The sequence below is a fragment of the Rana temporaria genome, chromosome 3 (genome assembly GCF_905171775.1).
Source record: "Rana temporaria chromosome 3, aRanTem1.1, whole genome shotgun sequence".
NCBI classification, from domain to species: Eukaryota; Metazoa; Chordata; class Amphibia; order Anura; family Ranidae; genus Rana; species Rana temporaria.
Genome location: NC_053491.1, coordinates 371,922,446 through 371,937,597, shown reverse-complemented (window position 1 = coordinate 371,937,597; position 15,152 = coordinate 371,922,446). Strand labels below are relative to the sequence as shown.

At 43.7% G+C, this 15,152-nt stretch overlaps 1 protein-coding gene across 7 annotated transcripts in view; it reads right to left on the bottom strand.

Annotated features, from left to right (window-relative positions):
- Nucleotides 1-8,107: 8,107 nt before the first annotated feature.
- LMO3 (LIM domain only 3) overlaps nt 8,108-15,152 on the bottom strand; it is a 71,210-nt gene continuing 64,165 nt past the window's right edge. For all 7 annotated transcript variants that reach the window (XM_040345489.1, XM_040345491.1, XM_040345495.1 and 4 more), the window contains exons 3-4: nt 13,394-13,519; nt 8,108-8,530 (exon numbers count right to left, since the gene is read on the bottom strand). In XM_040345489.1, coding sequence (XP_040201423.1) covers nt 8,425-8,530; nt 13,394-13,519 — 232 coding nt within the window. In that variant the 3' untranslated portion in view covers nt 8,108-8,424. The remainder of the gene's footprint in view (nt 8,531-13,393; nt 13,520-15,152) is intronic.

The window sequence follows — 15,152 nt, the reverse complement described above, 5'->3', positions numbered from 1 at the left end:
TCCTTACCGCTGTAGTATAAATGCTATGTTGTACATTTTACTCCTGACCCCTGCACTGTATGTGCTAATCTATTTTGTATGTTATAGTAAGCTAGGTGACAGAGTCCTAACTAACTTTATTACAAACGATTTTTCCCACCTATATAAGCCTTCAATCTATAGTATGAGCAACCACAACAGGTGTAGTACTCATCAGAAAGTCAGTGTCTAATGCAAGTAGGATTGCATTGTAAATTATCACTGTATTCTTTGCTGGAGCTGTCGGGATGCTGTACTTTAAATAGACTACAGACTAAAAGTTGAGGCTAGCTAAACAAATACATAAATCATTTAACTATTGACTGATATTTTCTTGGCGTTTCCTTCCTCATTTTGGTAAATCTTTCTGTATAATACAATAAATTGAAAATATAAAACTATAATATAAAATATAAAACAGATGGTGCAGCGCTAAAAAGACAAGTCCATAGTAGGAGCAATAACACCCTCCGTGGGATCTTCAGTGCAAATAATGGAACATGCGGAGATCTTCGTGATACGTGAAACACCTCCACCAATATAGATCAAATGGCCGCTCACCTCACAGCATGGACCCCACAATAGAGAGGGTCAGTAACAGCCTTCCCTTACGGGTATAATGGGTGATGTGGTGACTCCAAATCCTTTCGAGATAGGCAGTGATGTCACAGATGATGAGAATCTCTCAGTATGACATATATCCTGGTACGATGTAGTATTGAGATCCTTCAGATGCTCCTTGTTCTCTTTGACTGTAAACCTTCTACTTGGCTGAGCTCTGCTTCACCTTATATTCATTCCACCCTCATTCACTAATATGAGATGCCTTTGGATTGGTTTTAGATTACACAGATGGCAGACTTCAGACCAGCGTGCTCTCGGTACATGTGGTGTGCCTCCTTCCCTCCTCCCTTTTTTTTATATATATATTTTTATATATACAATAAATTGCATAGTAGAATCATGCATGTTTTAAATGAATGCCCTGTACCTAATAAAGTATATTTTCCTCACAGAGCTGTTTATACCATCCTGGCATGGCGAGTGGGGTGTAGATATTGTGCTGGTGGGGTGTATATACTGTTCTGGAAAAGAGAGGGATATACAGTTTATCTTGTGCTGGTTATGGGGGATTTGTTTTGCTTTGGGAAGGGGCAGTGGCGTATCTAGGGTATGGCAGCCATGGGAAGTGCCATGGGCGCCATATGAAGGGGGCGCTGTTGAGTGGCTGGGCAGCAAGGCACTTACCAGGGTCTGAGGGTCTCTTCTTCCCTCCTCCCAAACATAGGCAGGATCTCCTTTGCTAATGGACAATGGCAGCGCTATCCCTGCTGCGTTCAGCCACAGCCCTCCCCTGTTCTCCCAGGCTCTCCCATTCCATCTGGTCAGATTGGCAGCACACAAAGAAGAAGAGGAACATCAGTTTCTCCCTCTCCTCTGTGAAAACTGAGGCCTTAAGTGATGAAGATTTCATCACTTCCAGTATTGGTTCTGCATTTACCTGGCCTTGGAGGGCTGAGGAGGGATCAGGGGTCTAATAAACCCCAGATTTCAACATAGAGGATATGTCACTACCAAAGGTATCACACAAGATGATAAATATCACTATTTTTGTTAGCTATTTTTTTTTGTAAAGGTTATCTGAAAGATGGGTTTCAAATGTTTCGACAGGGGCGCAGTTTCAGTGCTTGCCATAGGCGCTATTTTCACTAGATACGCCTCTGGGAAGGGGACATATATAATTATTATTATTATTATTATACAGGATTTATATAGAGCCAACAGTTTGCGCAGCGCTTAATGAACCTTATGATTTTTTTGGAATTGGTTTAGAAGGTTTCCGTAGCATGGGGGGTGGGGTCCTAAAATGTAAATTTTGACTTTTATTTCCAAGCCAGATCTCCAGCTATCCCCCACTTCTCTCTTACCTGACCTTTACATATATGGACATATAGAGTAAAAGCAGCACTCATATAAAATTGGAAAGTTTGGTGGTTTCTGGGGCCCCAGAGAACGTCTGAGAGAGTGACTTTCAGTGCTTCTCACCTATTACATTGACTTTGCAGGTGAGGTGAGGCTGTCGCCATACCTGGTGTTGGCATGCAGCTGGGTCCATGTTGTAAGTGTCCCAGTACAATAGGTGCCTTTACCTTGGTAGAAAATTCTGTGTAGTTACCATATGGTTGTGTGCTCCCCAACACTCACTGCTGGCAGATGAAAGTGAGCACAACGTCTCCTCAGCTCCACCCATCCTGGCTCCATGTATCCCAAACTTCACTGCTGGCAGATCACAATGCGCACAATATTGTCCCAGCTCCACCCACCCTGGTGCTGCGTCCTCTATCCATCACTACTTGCAGAGTATGCAAATGTTCATAAACCCTTTAGAATTTTGTCAGGGTGCAAACCTTAACGTGATGGTGCTTGGAGCCCCATTCATGTACCATGTCAGAGAAAGGTACCTTAAAGCGTAGTTCCACCCAAAAGTGGAACTTCTGCTTTAAGCACTCCTCACCCCCTTACATGCCACATTTGGCATGTAATTTTTTTTTGGGGGGGAGTGGGGGCTTCTGTAGGAGTGGGACTTCCTGTCCCACTTCCTTCTTCCGCACAGGGACGCCTCGGCAACTTCTCTTCTCGCCTTAGGCGGCCCCTCCCTTGTGACAGGTCCCAGGAGATCGCCTGTCTATTCATAGAGCGCAGTGCGACTCATGCATGTGCAGTGAGTGCCCGGCCTTGAAGCCGAAAGCTGTCACGGCCGGGTGCCCACTGTACGAATGGAGGCGCCAGCCGGTGAGGGGGGGGGGGGGGGGGCAGAGATCCGTGGAGCAGGTAAGTGTCTGTTTATTAAAAGTCAGCAGCTACACTTTTTGTAGCTGCTGACTCTTAATAAACACTAAAAGGCGGGAACTCCCCTTTAATCTGCCAAAACTGGCACTGAGGGAGGAGTGTCCATATTAGACACTCCTTCCTCAGTGCGCATACTGTGCCCTTCACACTAGCAGGGGCAGAGCCAAGGAGTTTTAAATTAGAGGTGCATGGAGCGTAATGAGGAACTGAGAGCCTAATTCCTCATCAGGTCTGTTTTACTTTTGATTGACAGCACATGGCACTGGGCAGATCCATAGCTGCTATTTAGTCCAATAGTGGCTTTGGAGTCCGTCTACTGCTGTAGGCAAGATGATCTGATTGGAAACCAGTCTCAAAGTTCCCTATCAGGCTCCGCCCACCTAACAGGTTCAGTAGCTGTGAATTTGACTTGATAGGTGGGCATGGTATGATGAGGGACTAGTTCCCCATAAGGTCTAATTTGCCTGTGATTTAATGCAGATGTTAGTGGGTGTGTTCCAAAGCCGCTATTAAACTGAATTGACTATGGAATCCACCCACTGCCATCCGCTGTCAATCACAAGCAAAGCGGACCAGATGGGGAACTAGTCTCTCATAGTTCCCTATGAGGCTCTGCCCACTCTCAGTTTAGTGTGACTTGCCTAATTGGTTGCTAGGACACAAGTAGCCTTAGTCCTAGTAACCAATGCTGTAAATGTGAAACACAAGCAAATGAATAAAGTAATAACTACACAACACTCTTCTCCATCCCGTACACCAACATTGAGTTGGTCTTAATTACCGCCAGTTTGCTCATCTGTGAATTGGCAATAATTCTTTTAGAATCTGTTACAGGCATAGTGAGAGATTCTACAAGTGACAGTAGTAAACCACCTGAATCTTGTGTATGTGTCGGTACCAGTACTGAAACTAGTTCAAGGCTTTCATGAATTAGGTGCAGGCCATATTAAAGAGGCCATACCACCAGAAAAGCGACAGTACTGCTTCACTGAATTCCCCTGTATGTCTCCTTGGCTCCACGCACACAGACAATCAAAGTGATTTTAAACCTCCGAAATGAAATATGTACAAAGCATATCCCTCTATAGTGTTTACCTGTCTCAATCCAGAACACTAAGGGCCAGATTCACAAAGGACTTACGACGGCGTATCTCCAGATACGCCGTCGTAAGTCCGAATGTGAGGCGTCGTATCTCGGCGCCTGATTCAAAGAATCAGATATGCCAGAATTTGTCCAAGATACGACTGACGTAAGTCTCTTACGCCGTCGTATCTTAAGTGTATATTTACGCTGGCCGCTAGGGGCGCTTCCGTATATTTCCGCGTTGAATATGCAAATGAGCTAGATACGCCGATTCACGAACGTACTTGCGCCCGGCATATTAAAATACGCTGTTTACGTAAGGCGTACGACCGGCGTAACTTTACCCCTCATAAAGCAGGAGTAAGTCATGTTAAGGTATGGATGTTGGAAAAGCGTCGAATTTTACGTCATTTGCGTAAGTCGTCTGTGAATGGGGATTGGCGTAGGTTACGTTCACTTCGACTAAACATTGAGCCGGCGTAACTTAGGGAGAAAATTCGACGTGATACTGAGCATGCGCGCGCATGCGCCGTTCGTTAGGCGCGTCATTTACGTGGGGTCACGATTCATTTCCATACAACACGCCCCCTACCAGCCTACTTTGAATTACGCGGGCATACGCCGGCCCATTTACGCTACGCCGCCACAACTTACGGAGCAAGTGCTTTGTGAATACTGCACTTGCCTAAGTTGCGGCGGCGTAGCGTAAATAGGATACGCTACGCCCGCACAAAGATGCGCCCAGATACGTGAATCTGGCCCTAAGTGTAATTTCTGTCTGCTACTCATTCTTCTGCTATCTACAATGCACTTCTGACACGTTTTCCTGACACCAAGAGGTAAAAAGGTGACAGGAAAAGGAGCTTCAGCACACAGTTGGTGATTGGCAACCTCAGCTCTTTTCCTGTATAATATGTGAAGGTTTTCCCTCCAATCAGCTCTCACTGAGCTCTGCAGAGTGTAACTTCAGCTCCCCGCCCCCTGCTTTCTGTAAGTTCAGACAAGCTGTATAAATTCTGCACTTTGAATGGCTGCAGAGAAGAGAAAACTGCAGATAAACAGGTACAACGTATGTAGGAGGATTTGTTTAATCTCTGTGTATCACCTGAGACTAGTTATTTTTCTGAGTATATGTATTTTAAGAGTTTACGGTCATTTTAACCACTTCCTAACCGGGCCATGGACAAATGATGTCCTTGGTTGGAAGTGGAATACTGCAGCAATATGCCATAACCTCAGTTCAGCCGGCGGTTCTCTATCTGATAAAAGTGATTCAAGTGATAGATTTGCAAACCCCTCCCGCCGCTTTCCAGGGGTTTTAGGACTTGCCGGTCCAGCGGTTGGTAACAGAGATGAGCGGAGGTAAGATAGCCTCCGCTCATCTCTTTTGGTCTTGTAGGACCAGAGCATCATCTTTCATATTTTACAAAAAAAATTGGGGTTTATATATACCTGTATTTTGTTTGGGAGCCACGTCGCACGACCGCGCAATTGTCAGTTAAAGCGACACAGTGCCGTATCGCAAAAAGGGGCAAGGTCCTACACCTGCATAATGGTCCGGGTCTTAAGTGGTTAAAACGCATTAAAAAGAAAATAGACTTTATTGAATTAAAGCAAAACAAAACACAATACTTACTCCGATTTTTTGTATAATGTGAAAGATGATGTTACGCTAAGCAAATAAATAGCTAACATGTCATGCTTTAAAATTGCGCACACTGGTGGAATGGCAACAAATTGCAGTACTTAAAAATCTCAATAGGCAACACTTTAAAAATGTTTGCAGGTTACCAGTTTAGAGTTACAGAGGAGGGATTTGTTTTTCTTATTTATTTTGCTTTTTATTTTTACACTGTCCCTTTATTTTTTTTAAATCACTTTTAGGGCCCTTTCACACAGGCGGATCAGTAATGATCCGCCTCCGTGTCCGCTTTGCTCAGCCGGGATCCTCCGTAAAATCCCTGCTGAGCCGTCGACTGACAGGGCGGTCCCCGCACACTGTGCAGGGACCGCCCTGTCTTTCCTCCGCTCTCCCCTATGGGGGATCGGATGAACATGGACCGTATGTCCGTGTTCATCCGATCTGAACCGCCAGACGGAAGAAAAATAGGATTTTCTTCCGTCCGATTTTGCGGAGGCGGGTGATTACGGGTGTCAGCGGATGGTCATCCGCTGACACCCGCAATCGCATAGGGACCAATTTATGTCCCGTTTTCATCCGCAACGGATGGATGAAAATGCGGACATACGGTCCGCACGTCTGAAAGGGGCTTTATTCTTATTACAAGTAATGTAAACATGCCTTGTAACAGAAATAAGGATGACAGGTCCTCTTTATTGAGAAAACAATTTTTTTTAACTTTTAATAAAATAAAATATATATTATGGCCCTGGAACAAGATGTGACATCAGACATACAGTAGCTCCAGTCCTCCAAGGGCATGGAGACAATCGGCGGCCATCTTGCCCTCCCTTGTCTTTCAACTCAGTTTACGGCCACATCAGATTGTTCTCGGGATTCATCGATGGGTCAGATAAGCCCAGGAATGACCAAGAAGCAGTGCAAGGGCACCCATGCCACTGCTACTAAAATTAATCCCGTGGCAAATCTGCCCGTGAGACCACTTTTATCTTGCAGAGAATCGGCCATAGTAAAAAACGATACTGGGGGTTATGGCATGTTAAAGGCAGGCATTACTTCAGGACCGTGACTTGTGGTACAGAAGCATGCTGGGGAAAAAAAGGGAATACCAGCTCCCTGTATCTTTGTCAAACTGAGTGACAGATTGTCAGTGATTCATACACAGCCAGTACCAACAGAGAGACCTGGAGAGTCATTAAAACAGGGAGAGCTAGCTGTAGACATTAAAAGAATGGAGTGTCGACAAGTGCTCCCTAACTTTTTTTCCCTGAACCCCCAGTTCAGAAAAGTTACATATGGCATACCTCCCAACTGTCCCTGATTTCGAGGGACTGTCCCTGATTTGGAGCAATGTCCCTCTGTCCCTCATTTTGGTCTGATCTGTATAGATGTATATAAAATGCACTTTTTATCTATCAAAAAGTGTTTCACAGCACTAAACTTTCATCTGATTTCTAAATTGCTGCATTTGTAAATTCCAAAAGCCAATATAAAGGAATAGTAGTGGTAAAAAAAGCACTTGTGGGTTTAACTAATCTTATTTTTTTGTACAATTCTCCTTTAAGGGGGTGTGGCAAGGGGTGTGTCCTATGCCTGCATACTTTTGCTGATAGGTGTCCCTCATTTCCATCTCAGAAAGTTGGGAGGTATGCATATGGCCCTAACACAAAGTCTCCTTGGAGGACCACGTGCATTGTCTGGTCCGGTTATAATGGCTGGCTAGTGAGTTAGGAGGATGGCCCAGGGCTGTTTGACCAGTGGAGGCGGAAAGAGCCAATCTGACATCCTCACTGTATGTGCCACACACCAAGAGTCAATGTGGACCTGTCTATATTGTGCCCACAGTCTGTGGACTCCCTAACTTCCCGCCTCCTGTGATTCCCAACTGCCATACCTGTCACACTGTCACACTCTGTGCCTATTTAGTTTTTGCTGATTTTCATTGGCAGGAAAAGGGAACTTTTTCACTAAAAATATGATGTTATCTGTACTGTTGTCCTTCCTCCTAATGATTCATGGAAAGTGTGACTTTTAATGACAGGTCCACTTTAAATCAGTACCTCCCGAGCTGTCCTCAGTGCTCAGCACCAAGCCACATGTTTTTGGTGTCTGTGGGTACTGATAGCTCCACCCACAAAACCTGCAGTAATTCTGGGAGCGGAGAAGAATGGGTCAGGGAAACACACAGGGCTAAGTCAGTGAAAGCAAACATGGGATGAATTACACACTGAGAATCCATTTGTTATTCTTTTCTGCAGCCTTGAACTATCCACCTCCAACCCATAGCCTGATCCCATGTAAAACTGTAAACCTTACTGAGCATTCAGCAGTGCTGATCTATAACCAGTGTGTGAGAGATAACATTGTGACTTGAGTGCTGTTACGTGGTCTGAGATGTGGCACTGAGAAGGAGGGGCTTAGTGACAGTGAGTGATACCATGAAAACCTGCAAAAATTGACACCCATTTCCTGTGATTGCAGACTGGTGACAAACACGTGAGGCGGAGGCCCTCTTATATAACCAACATGTTGTGCTCTTTAATTCTTTGTTCTAGAAAGTTCCAGCTCTGTAAAATTGCTGAAAAATCTGTCAGGCGGAATATACATCATCAACACTGATTGTACCAACAGCAACGATACAAAGAAAGCCACAACAGCACAAACGGTAACACAATAAAACTGTATCCCGTTTGTGTCAGGTTCGCTATGTACACATCGTCTCATGCCGATCACACAACGGGCGGAAGCGAAAGAAAACCGCAAACAAGAAAGTCTGTACAGGATTGTGGGCGGAGCACACCCAGCGTCCAATCAGGGCTCTCGCCATTTCTCAGCGCACCTGCGCCACGTAGCCCTCCTTCAGCAGCCCCTCCTCGTAGTCTGTCTGGCACAGAATCATGTTATTCTTTAGAAAAAATTTGTCCCCAACGCAAAACCTGAAAGAGAAGAAAATTTGATGAGTGATAATAAAGGGACAAGAAATTCATCAACAGAAAATTCAGAAAAATGGGAAACTGAATATTCTTACTATAAGGAGAACTGCCACATCTTACGCAGAGAAGGGAATGCTGGGAGGGAAGGAAATGTCTGTCCTGGGAGGTAATAGGGACCCAGGTATGGATCGAACGTATGTGCAGTGTCCCCAAGGGATTGGTACAGACATTTCCAGAGGCCTCTATACTGCAGTACCACATACTCCTTTACTCTATCCCTATGTGAGTATTTAGAACTGGGAATCTTTCCCTACCTATATCTTTTTTTATATTTTAGTCAAATACTAGATTATATTGATACTTATATTATATTGATACTTTAATTTACGTCCTCAGAATGGCGCGGCTGGGCACAAGCACGTACCTGTACGTCCTCTTCAAGTGCCCAGTCGTGGGTCGCGGGCGTGCGCCCGCTTCCCGGTCCGAAGCTCCGTGACCCCGGCCGCGGGACCCGATGGAGTCCCGCGATCGGTCCCCGGAGCTGAAGAACGAGCAGAGCTGTGTGTAAACACAGCTTCCCCGTTCTTCACTGTGGCGCTGTCATTGATTGTGTGTTCCCTGATATAGGGAAACACGATCAATGATGTCACACGTCCAGCCCCGCCCCCTACAGTTAGAAACACATATGAGGTCACACTTAACCACTTCAGCGCCCCCTAGTGGTTAACTCCCAAACTGCAATTGTCATTTTCAGAGTAAACAATGCATTTTTATAGCATTTTTTGTTGTGAAAATGACAATTGTCCTAAAAATTTGTCCAAATTGTCCGATGTGTCCAGCATAATGTCGCGGTCAAGAAAAAAATCGCTGATCGCCGCCATTAGTAGTAAAAAAATGTTTTTTTAATAAAAATGCAATAAAACTATCCCCTATTTTGTAAACACTATAAATTTTGCGCAAACCAATCGATAAACGCTTATTGCTTTTTTTTTTAACCAAAAATAGGTAGAAGAATACGTATCGGCCTAAACTAAGGAAAAAAACGTTTTTTTATATATTTTTGGGGGATATTTATTATAGAAAAAAGGAAAAAATATTGCATTTTTTTCAAAATTGTCGCTCTATTTATGTTTATAGCGCAAAAAATAAAAACCGTAGGTGTGTTCAAACACTACCAAAAGAAAGCTCTATTTGTGGGAAAAAAAGGACGCCAATTTTGTTTGGGAGCCACGTCGCACGACTGCGCAATTGTCAGTTAAAGCGACGCAGTGCCGAATCGCAAAAACTGGCCGGGTCCTTTACCTGCATTTTGGTCCGGGTCTTAAGTGGTTAACAACCCCCTCTGCCCCTCTGTATACACCCCTCCCCATCTGCTACTTAACTGACCAGATCAATATCCTAGGAGTTCTGATATATATATATATATATATATATATATATATATGAATATTGCAATGTGCTGTTCAACTATCTATGTATATATATATATATATCTATGTATGTATATATATATATATATATATATATATATATATATATATATATATATATATATATATATAAATAATACAGTGCCAAATAACAATATCAGCGCTGCTACCATTTTAACAGTTATTATTGTTTTTTTAAATTTTCTGACAACAAATGTGTGATGTCGGATTTTTTGATTGTGTGTACACAAGTCCGTCGGAAAAAAATCCAAAGTACAAACATGTATGCTAAGAAGCAATGCTCATTAGCAGAAGTTGCCCAAATAGTGTCGCTAAGGAGCTGAAAAACATGTAGTTTCGCTTTTGTTGGCCGACAATTCTTTGCCGTTTGTATGCAATTCAAGTTCACGGCCAAGGCTTTGAACAATGGAAATCTGATCGTGTGTATGAGGCTTAAGAGGTGATGAAGCTCCGCACAAAGGTGCTCACAATGCGTGTTGGTTAGATAATTAAGTGCAACCACACAAACAATCATTTCACAGCGATTTGGCAGCTTTAAAACTTGCAGCATTTACAGTGGTTGCTGACACAGAGCTGCCTCTGTCTTAATTGTAACAGATTAACCTTAGAGTGGCTGCCACTGACCCGCAGGGAACACACGTAATTGCACCATGTGGACTTTCATGGTGGTGGCTCACTAACGCACAATGGATTGGCGGTGCTGAGGCCGCAATCAGGGAATTGTCACGCAGATTACAGAGAGTTTGGAAATCGGCTTTTATGGAGCCTTCGGAGGGAGATTTACATTTCTAAAGGGGCGAACAATGGCACCATTTACTTTCCAACAGAGCTTCGATGAAGACAGCAGAGAACGGCGTGCCGGAAAAGAACTGAAAAGGATTTAAATTGTTCATCTTTATTGTGTGATGTGCAGCTCAGAAACTTGTCCTGATTACCTTCAATTGGGCTGCAGCAAATCCCAAATATCGCTACACAAACTGCCAGATGTAACGATGAAACGAGAAGTAAGATCTGCCAACAAATAAAAAAGCCAAATCCCAGACTTCTGTGTGCAGAACAGAGGCATTTCCTGATTTTTACTGATTCATGAGCCGCCAAATGGTCTACATTAGCTGCCACTTTAAGCTAATAGCTGTTCTGCAGTGACAATTGTTCGTGCTCTTCAATGGGGTTATGAGACAGGAAGACAGTTGTGTTCATGAAATATCTTCCCCTCACTATTCCACTTTCACTACAGATCTATACAGAAGATCCCCTCAAACACTCCAATACTTATCGTATACGTAAAGAGTGTTCAAGTTTTTAATGAACAATCTATGTCTATGGGTGAAGACACACACCATGCGACAACTTCATCTACAGAATGGCTTGGGTAGGGGTGGTAATAGATAGGGGTGACATTGGGTAAGGCTGGTCCTTGATAGAGATGACGGTTGTTAGGGGTGATACTAAATAAGGTTTGTTATGGGTAGGGATGATTTTGGTTAGGAATGATACTGGGTAAATTTGCTGCTGGGTAGGAATAACATTGATTATAGCACAGGTGGCACTGGGTAAGGTTGGTGCTGAATAGAGATGACAGTGGTTAGGGGTGATACTGGGTAGGGGTGGCACTAGGTAAGTGTGACATTGGTTAGGGGTGACATTGGGTAAGGATGGCACTGGGTAGAGGTGAGATTGTTGCTTCCAAAGAAGGTCATAGTGGAGAAGTATGCTTATGCCCTGTACACACGATCGGAATTTCCGATGGGATAAAATCCGATGGCATTTTCCGTTGGAATTCCGTTCAAGCTGTCTTGCATACACACTGTCAGACCAAATTCTGACCGTCAAAAACGTGGTGACGTAAAACACTACGACGAGCCGAGAAAAATTAAGTTCAGTGCTTCTGAGCATGCGTCGACTTGATTCTGAGCATGCATGTTTTTTTGTCTGAGTTTCACACAGACGATCGGAATTTCCATCGGAAAAAAATAAAACATGTTCTATTTCTAAATTCCGACAGGAAAAAAGAGCGATGGGGCCCACACATGGTCGGAATATCCAATGAAAAAATTCCGTCTGACTTTATTCATTGGAAATTCCGATTGTGTGTACAAGACACATTAGGCCACTAGCATTCCAATAACAACAACAACCCCCCCTCCCATGTCATTGTAGGAAGCCTGCTAATGCCAAAAGAAATGCTTCTGAGGGGTGCAAAGAATACAACTACCCATACCTGACCATACAGTGCATGGGGGCCTCAGGCACACAGAAAATCATGTACAGCTCACAACATAGTGGAGACCAACAACAGTTAGGCCCCGTACACACGACCGAGTTTCTCGGCAGAATTCAGCCAGAAACTCGGTCGGAGCTGGATTCTGCCGAGAAACTCGGTCGTGTGTACACTTTTCAGCGAGGAACCCATCGAGGAACTCGTCGGGCCGAAAAGAGAACATGTTCTCTATTTCCTTGTTGTTCAATGAGGAAAGTCGGCCCGCCGAGTTCCTCGGCGGCTTCCACACTGAACTCGCCGAGGAACTCGATGTGTTTGGCACGTCGAGTTCCTCGGTCGTGTGTACGGGGCCTTAGCTGTCCAGGGGCCTTGTAATGACTTCTGCTCCCCAGATATCAATGGCTGACCATTGAGTCTCATTGTTAGATTTTTTTATCGCTCTGCTGTGTCCGGCCACCATTAATGAAACAGACAGACAATGAGGAGATGCTAATTGTGCAGAACCAACAAGAACCTCGGCCCTATTACACAGCGCCAGCAAAGGATTCGTCCTAACGAAAGTCATACATATCGAGTCCACAATTTAATGCTAGATCTGGAATCTGATTGGACTGTCAGTATTTCCCCAGCAGAGATGACTGGAGCTCCACATGATGCCTTCTATAAGATATTCACATTCTAATAACTGGATTCTCTCAGGAGCTGAGAAAGATGGGATGGTTTGTACATACCTTATGGATTTGCATATGTTCCCCCTATATGGGTGGATTTACTAAAGACAAATAGACTGTGCACTTCAAAGTGCAGTTGCTCCAGAGCCTATTAAATTAGATAAACCTTCACTTTGCAAAGAATACCCAATCACATGCAAGGGAAATAAAAAAACATAATTTTGGCTTGCACACGATTGGATTATGAAAGTCAGCAGCGCTTCTGCTTATTTACTAAGCTCTGGAGCAACTGTACTTTGCAAAGTACACAGTCTATTTTTCTTTGGTAAATCCACCCCATTGTGTCTTTCTGCTTTCTGCCATGCTGCCTCTCAATGACCAAACCCCATCCATAAATACGTTTTGGATACCAAGATCCTGTTATTAGATGAAGTGGAGGGCTTGCCTGGTACGTCTGCCCAATCCCTTCAGATATCCAGGGGCAATTATTGAGAGTTTATCAATGTTTATAAAGAGAACCAACCTCTGATTACACAGCTGACAGGCAAAGCAGTCCAGATGATAGACATTGTCCTTTGCTCGCATCACCATCTCAAAGGCTGGAATTAGTTTGCTGCACGCTGCGCAATTTCCTGTCACCCCGAATAACCTGAAGAGGAAAAAGAGGCGGTCAGTAAAGAAGTCCAGATCAATGCTCTGTTCAAAACATGTCATCAGATTTTTATAACTAGTATGTGATAAGGGACTCAGGAGTCATAGAATAGAGTACAATATTTCTCAGGCTACAGTATATAGCATGAAATACAGTATAGAGAGCATAGTATGACATATAACACTGTATATAGAGTTTAGTATAACATATAACAATGTATAGAGTATATTATAATCTAAAACACAGTAAAGAGATTATAGTATGATGTGTAACATGGTACAGAGATTACATAACAATATACAGAGAGTATAGTATTATCTAGAACAGTGTTTCCCAACTCCAGTCCTCAAGGCTGTTTTCAGGATTTCCCTCAGATGAAACGGCTGTGGTAATTACTAAGGCTGGGTTCACACTACTACACTACTTTCATCCTACTTTGCTCTGTGTTCAATGTTTCCCTATGAGAGCGTCTTGTAGCGTCCTACACAAGTTGGTCCGACTTTGAAAATGCTCCCTGTACTACTTTTGGTCCTACATTGATCCTACTTCAGGCCCATTGAATATCATTGAAGTCGGACCAAAGTAGTATCCTGTTCATGAAAGTAGGATGGATGTAGGACCAATGTAGGATAAATGTAGGACCAATGTAGCAGAGCAAAGTAGGATGAAAGTAGTGTAGTAGTGTGAACCCAGCCTAAGGCAGTGAAACTGATCAAATAACCTGTGCAAAACAATGGAGAGCCTGAAAACCTGACCTGTTGGGGCGCCTTGAAGACTGGATTTAAGAAACACTGATCTAGAACAGCCTTTTTCAACCAGGGTGCCTTAAAGGGGTTGTAAAGGTACAATTTGTTTTCCTTTACCTTAGTGCAGTCCTCCTTCACTTACCTCATCCTTCGATTTTGCTTTTAAATGTCCTTCTTATTTCTACTTAGAAATCCTCACTTCCTGTTCTTCTGTCTGTAACTCCACACAGTAATGCAAGGCTTTCTCCCTGGTGTGGAGTGTCATGCTCGCCCCGTGCCTTGGACTACAGAAGAGTCAGGACGCCCACTTACACACAGCTCCTTTCTCTATCTGCAACGTAGAGAGCATCCTGACTCTCCTGTATTCCAAAGGAGGGGGCGAGCACGACACTCCACACCAGGGAGAAAGCCTCGCATTACTGTGTGGAGTTACAGACAGAAGAACAGGAAGTGAGGATTTCTCAGAAGAAATAAGAAGGACATTTGAAAGCATAATCAAAGGATGAGGTAAGTGAAGGAGGACTGCACTAAGGTGAAGGAAGCTATTAAGGGGGAAAAAAATTGTACCTTTACAACCCCTTTAAGGTTTCTTCAGGGGTGCCTTGGCAAAATACCTAAAAATGTATCAAAAATTGTATACAAGCCAGCAGGTGGATCAAGCCTGCCTTTTAGTTACACAAAGCCACGGGTTTTCATTATGCACCATTATGACTTTCTAAACAATGGCATCCTAACAGCTAATGACATTATCAGTTGATGAGGAGGGATGTCTGTTGCATCCACACCATCTTTGTTTGACCCTCCTGTTGCCCTCTCTCTCAGCACTGAGGTTACATTGGATGACTGGTAGAGAGAAATTGGGGGAGAAGAGAAACATTGGAATA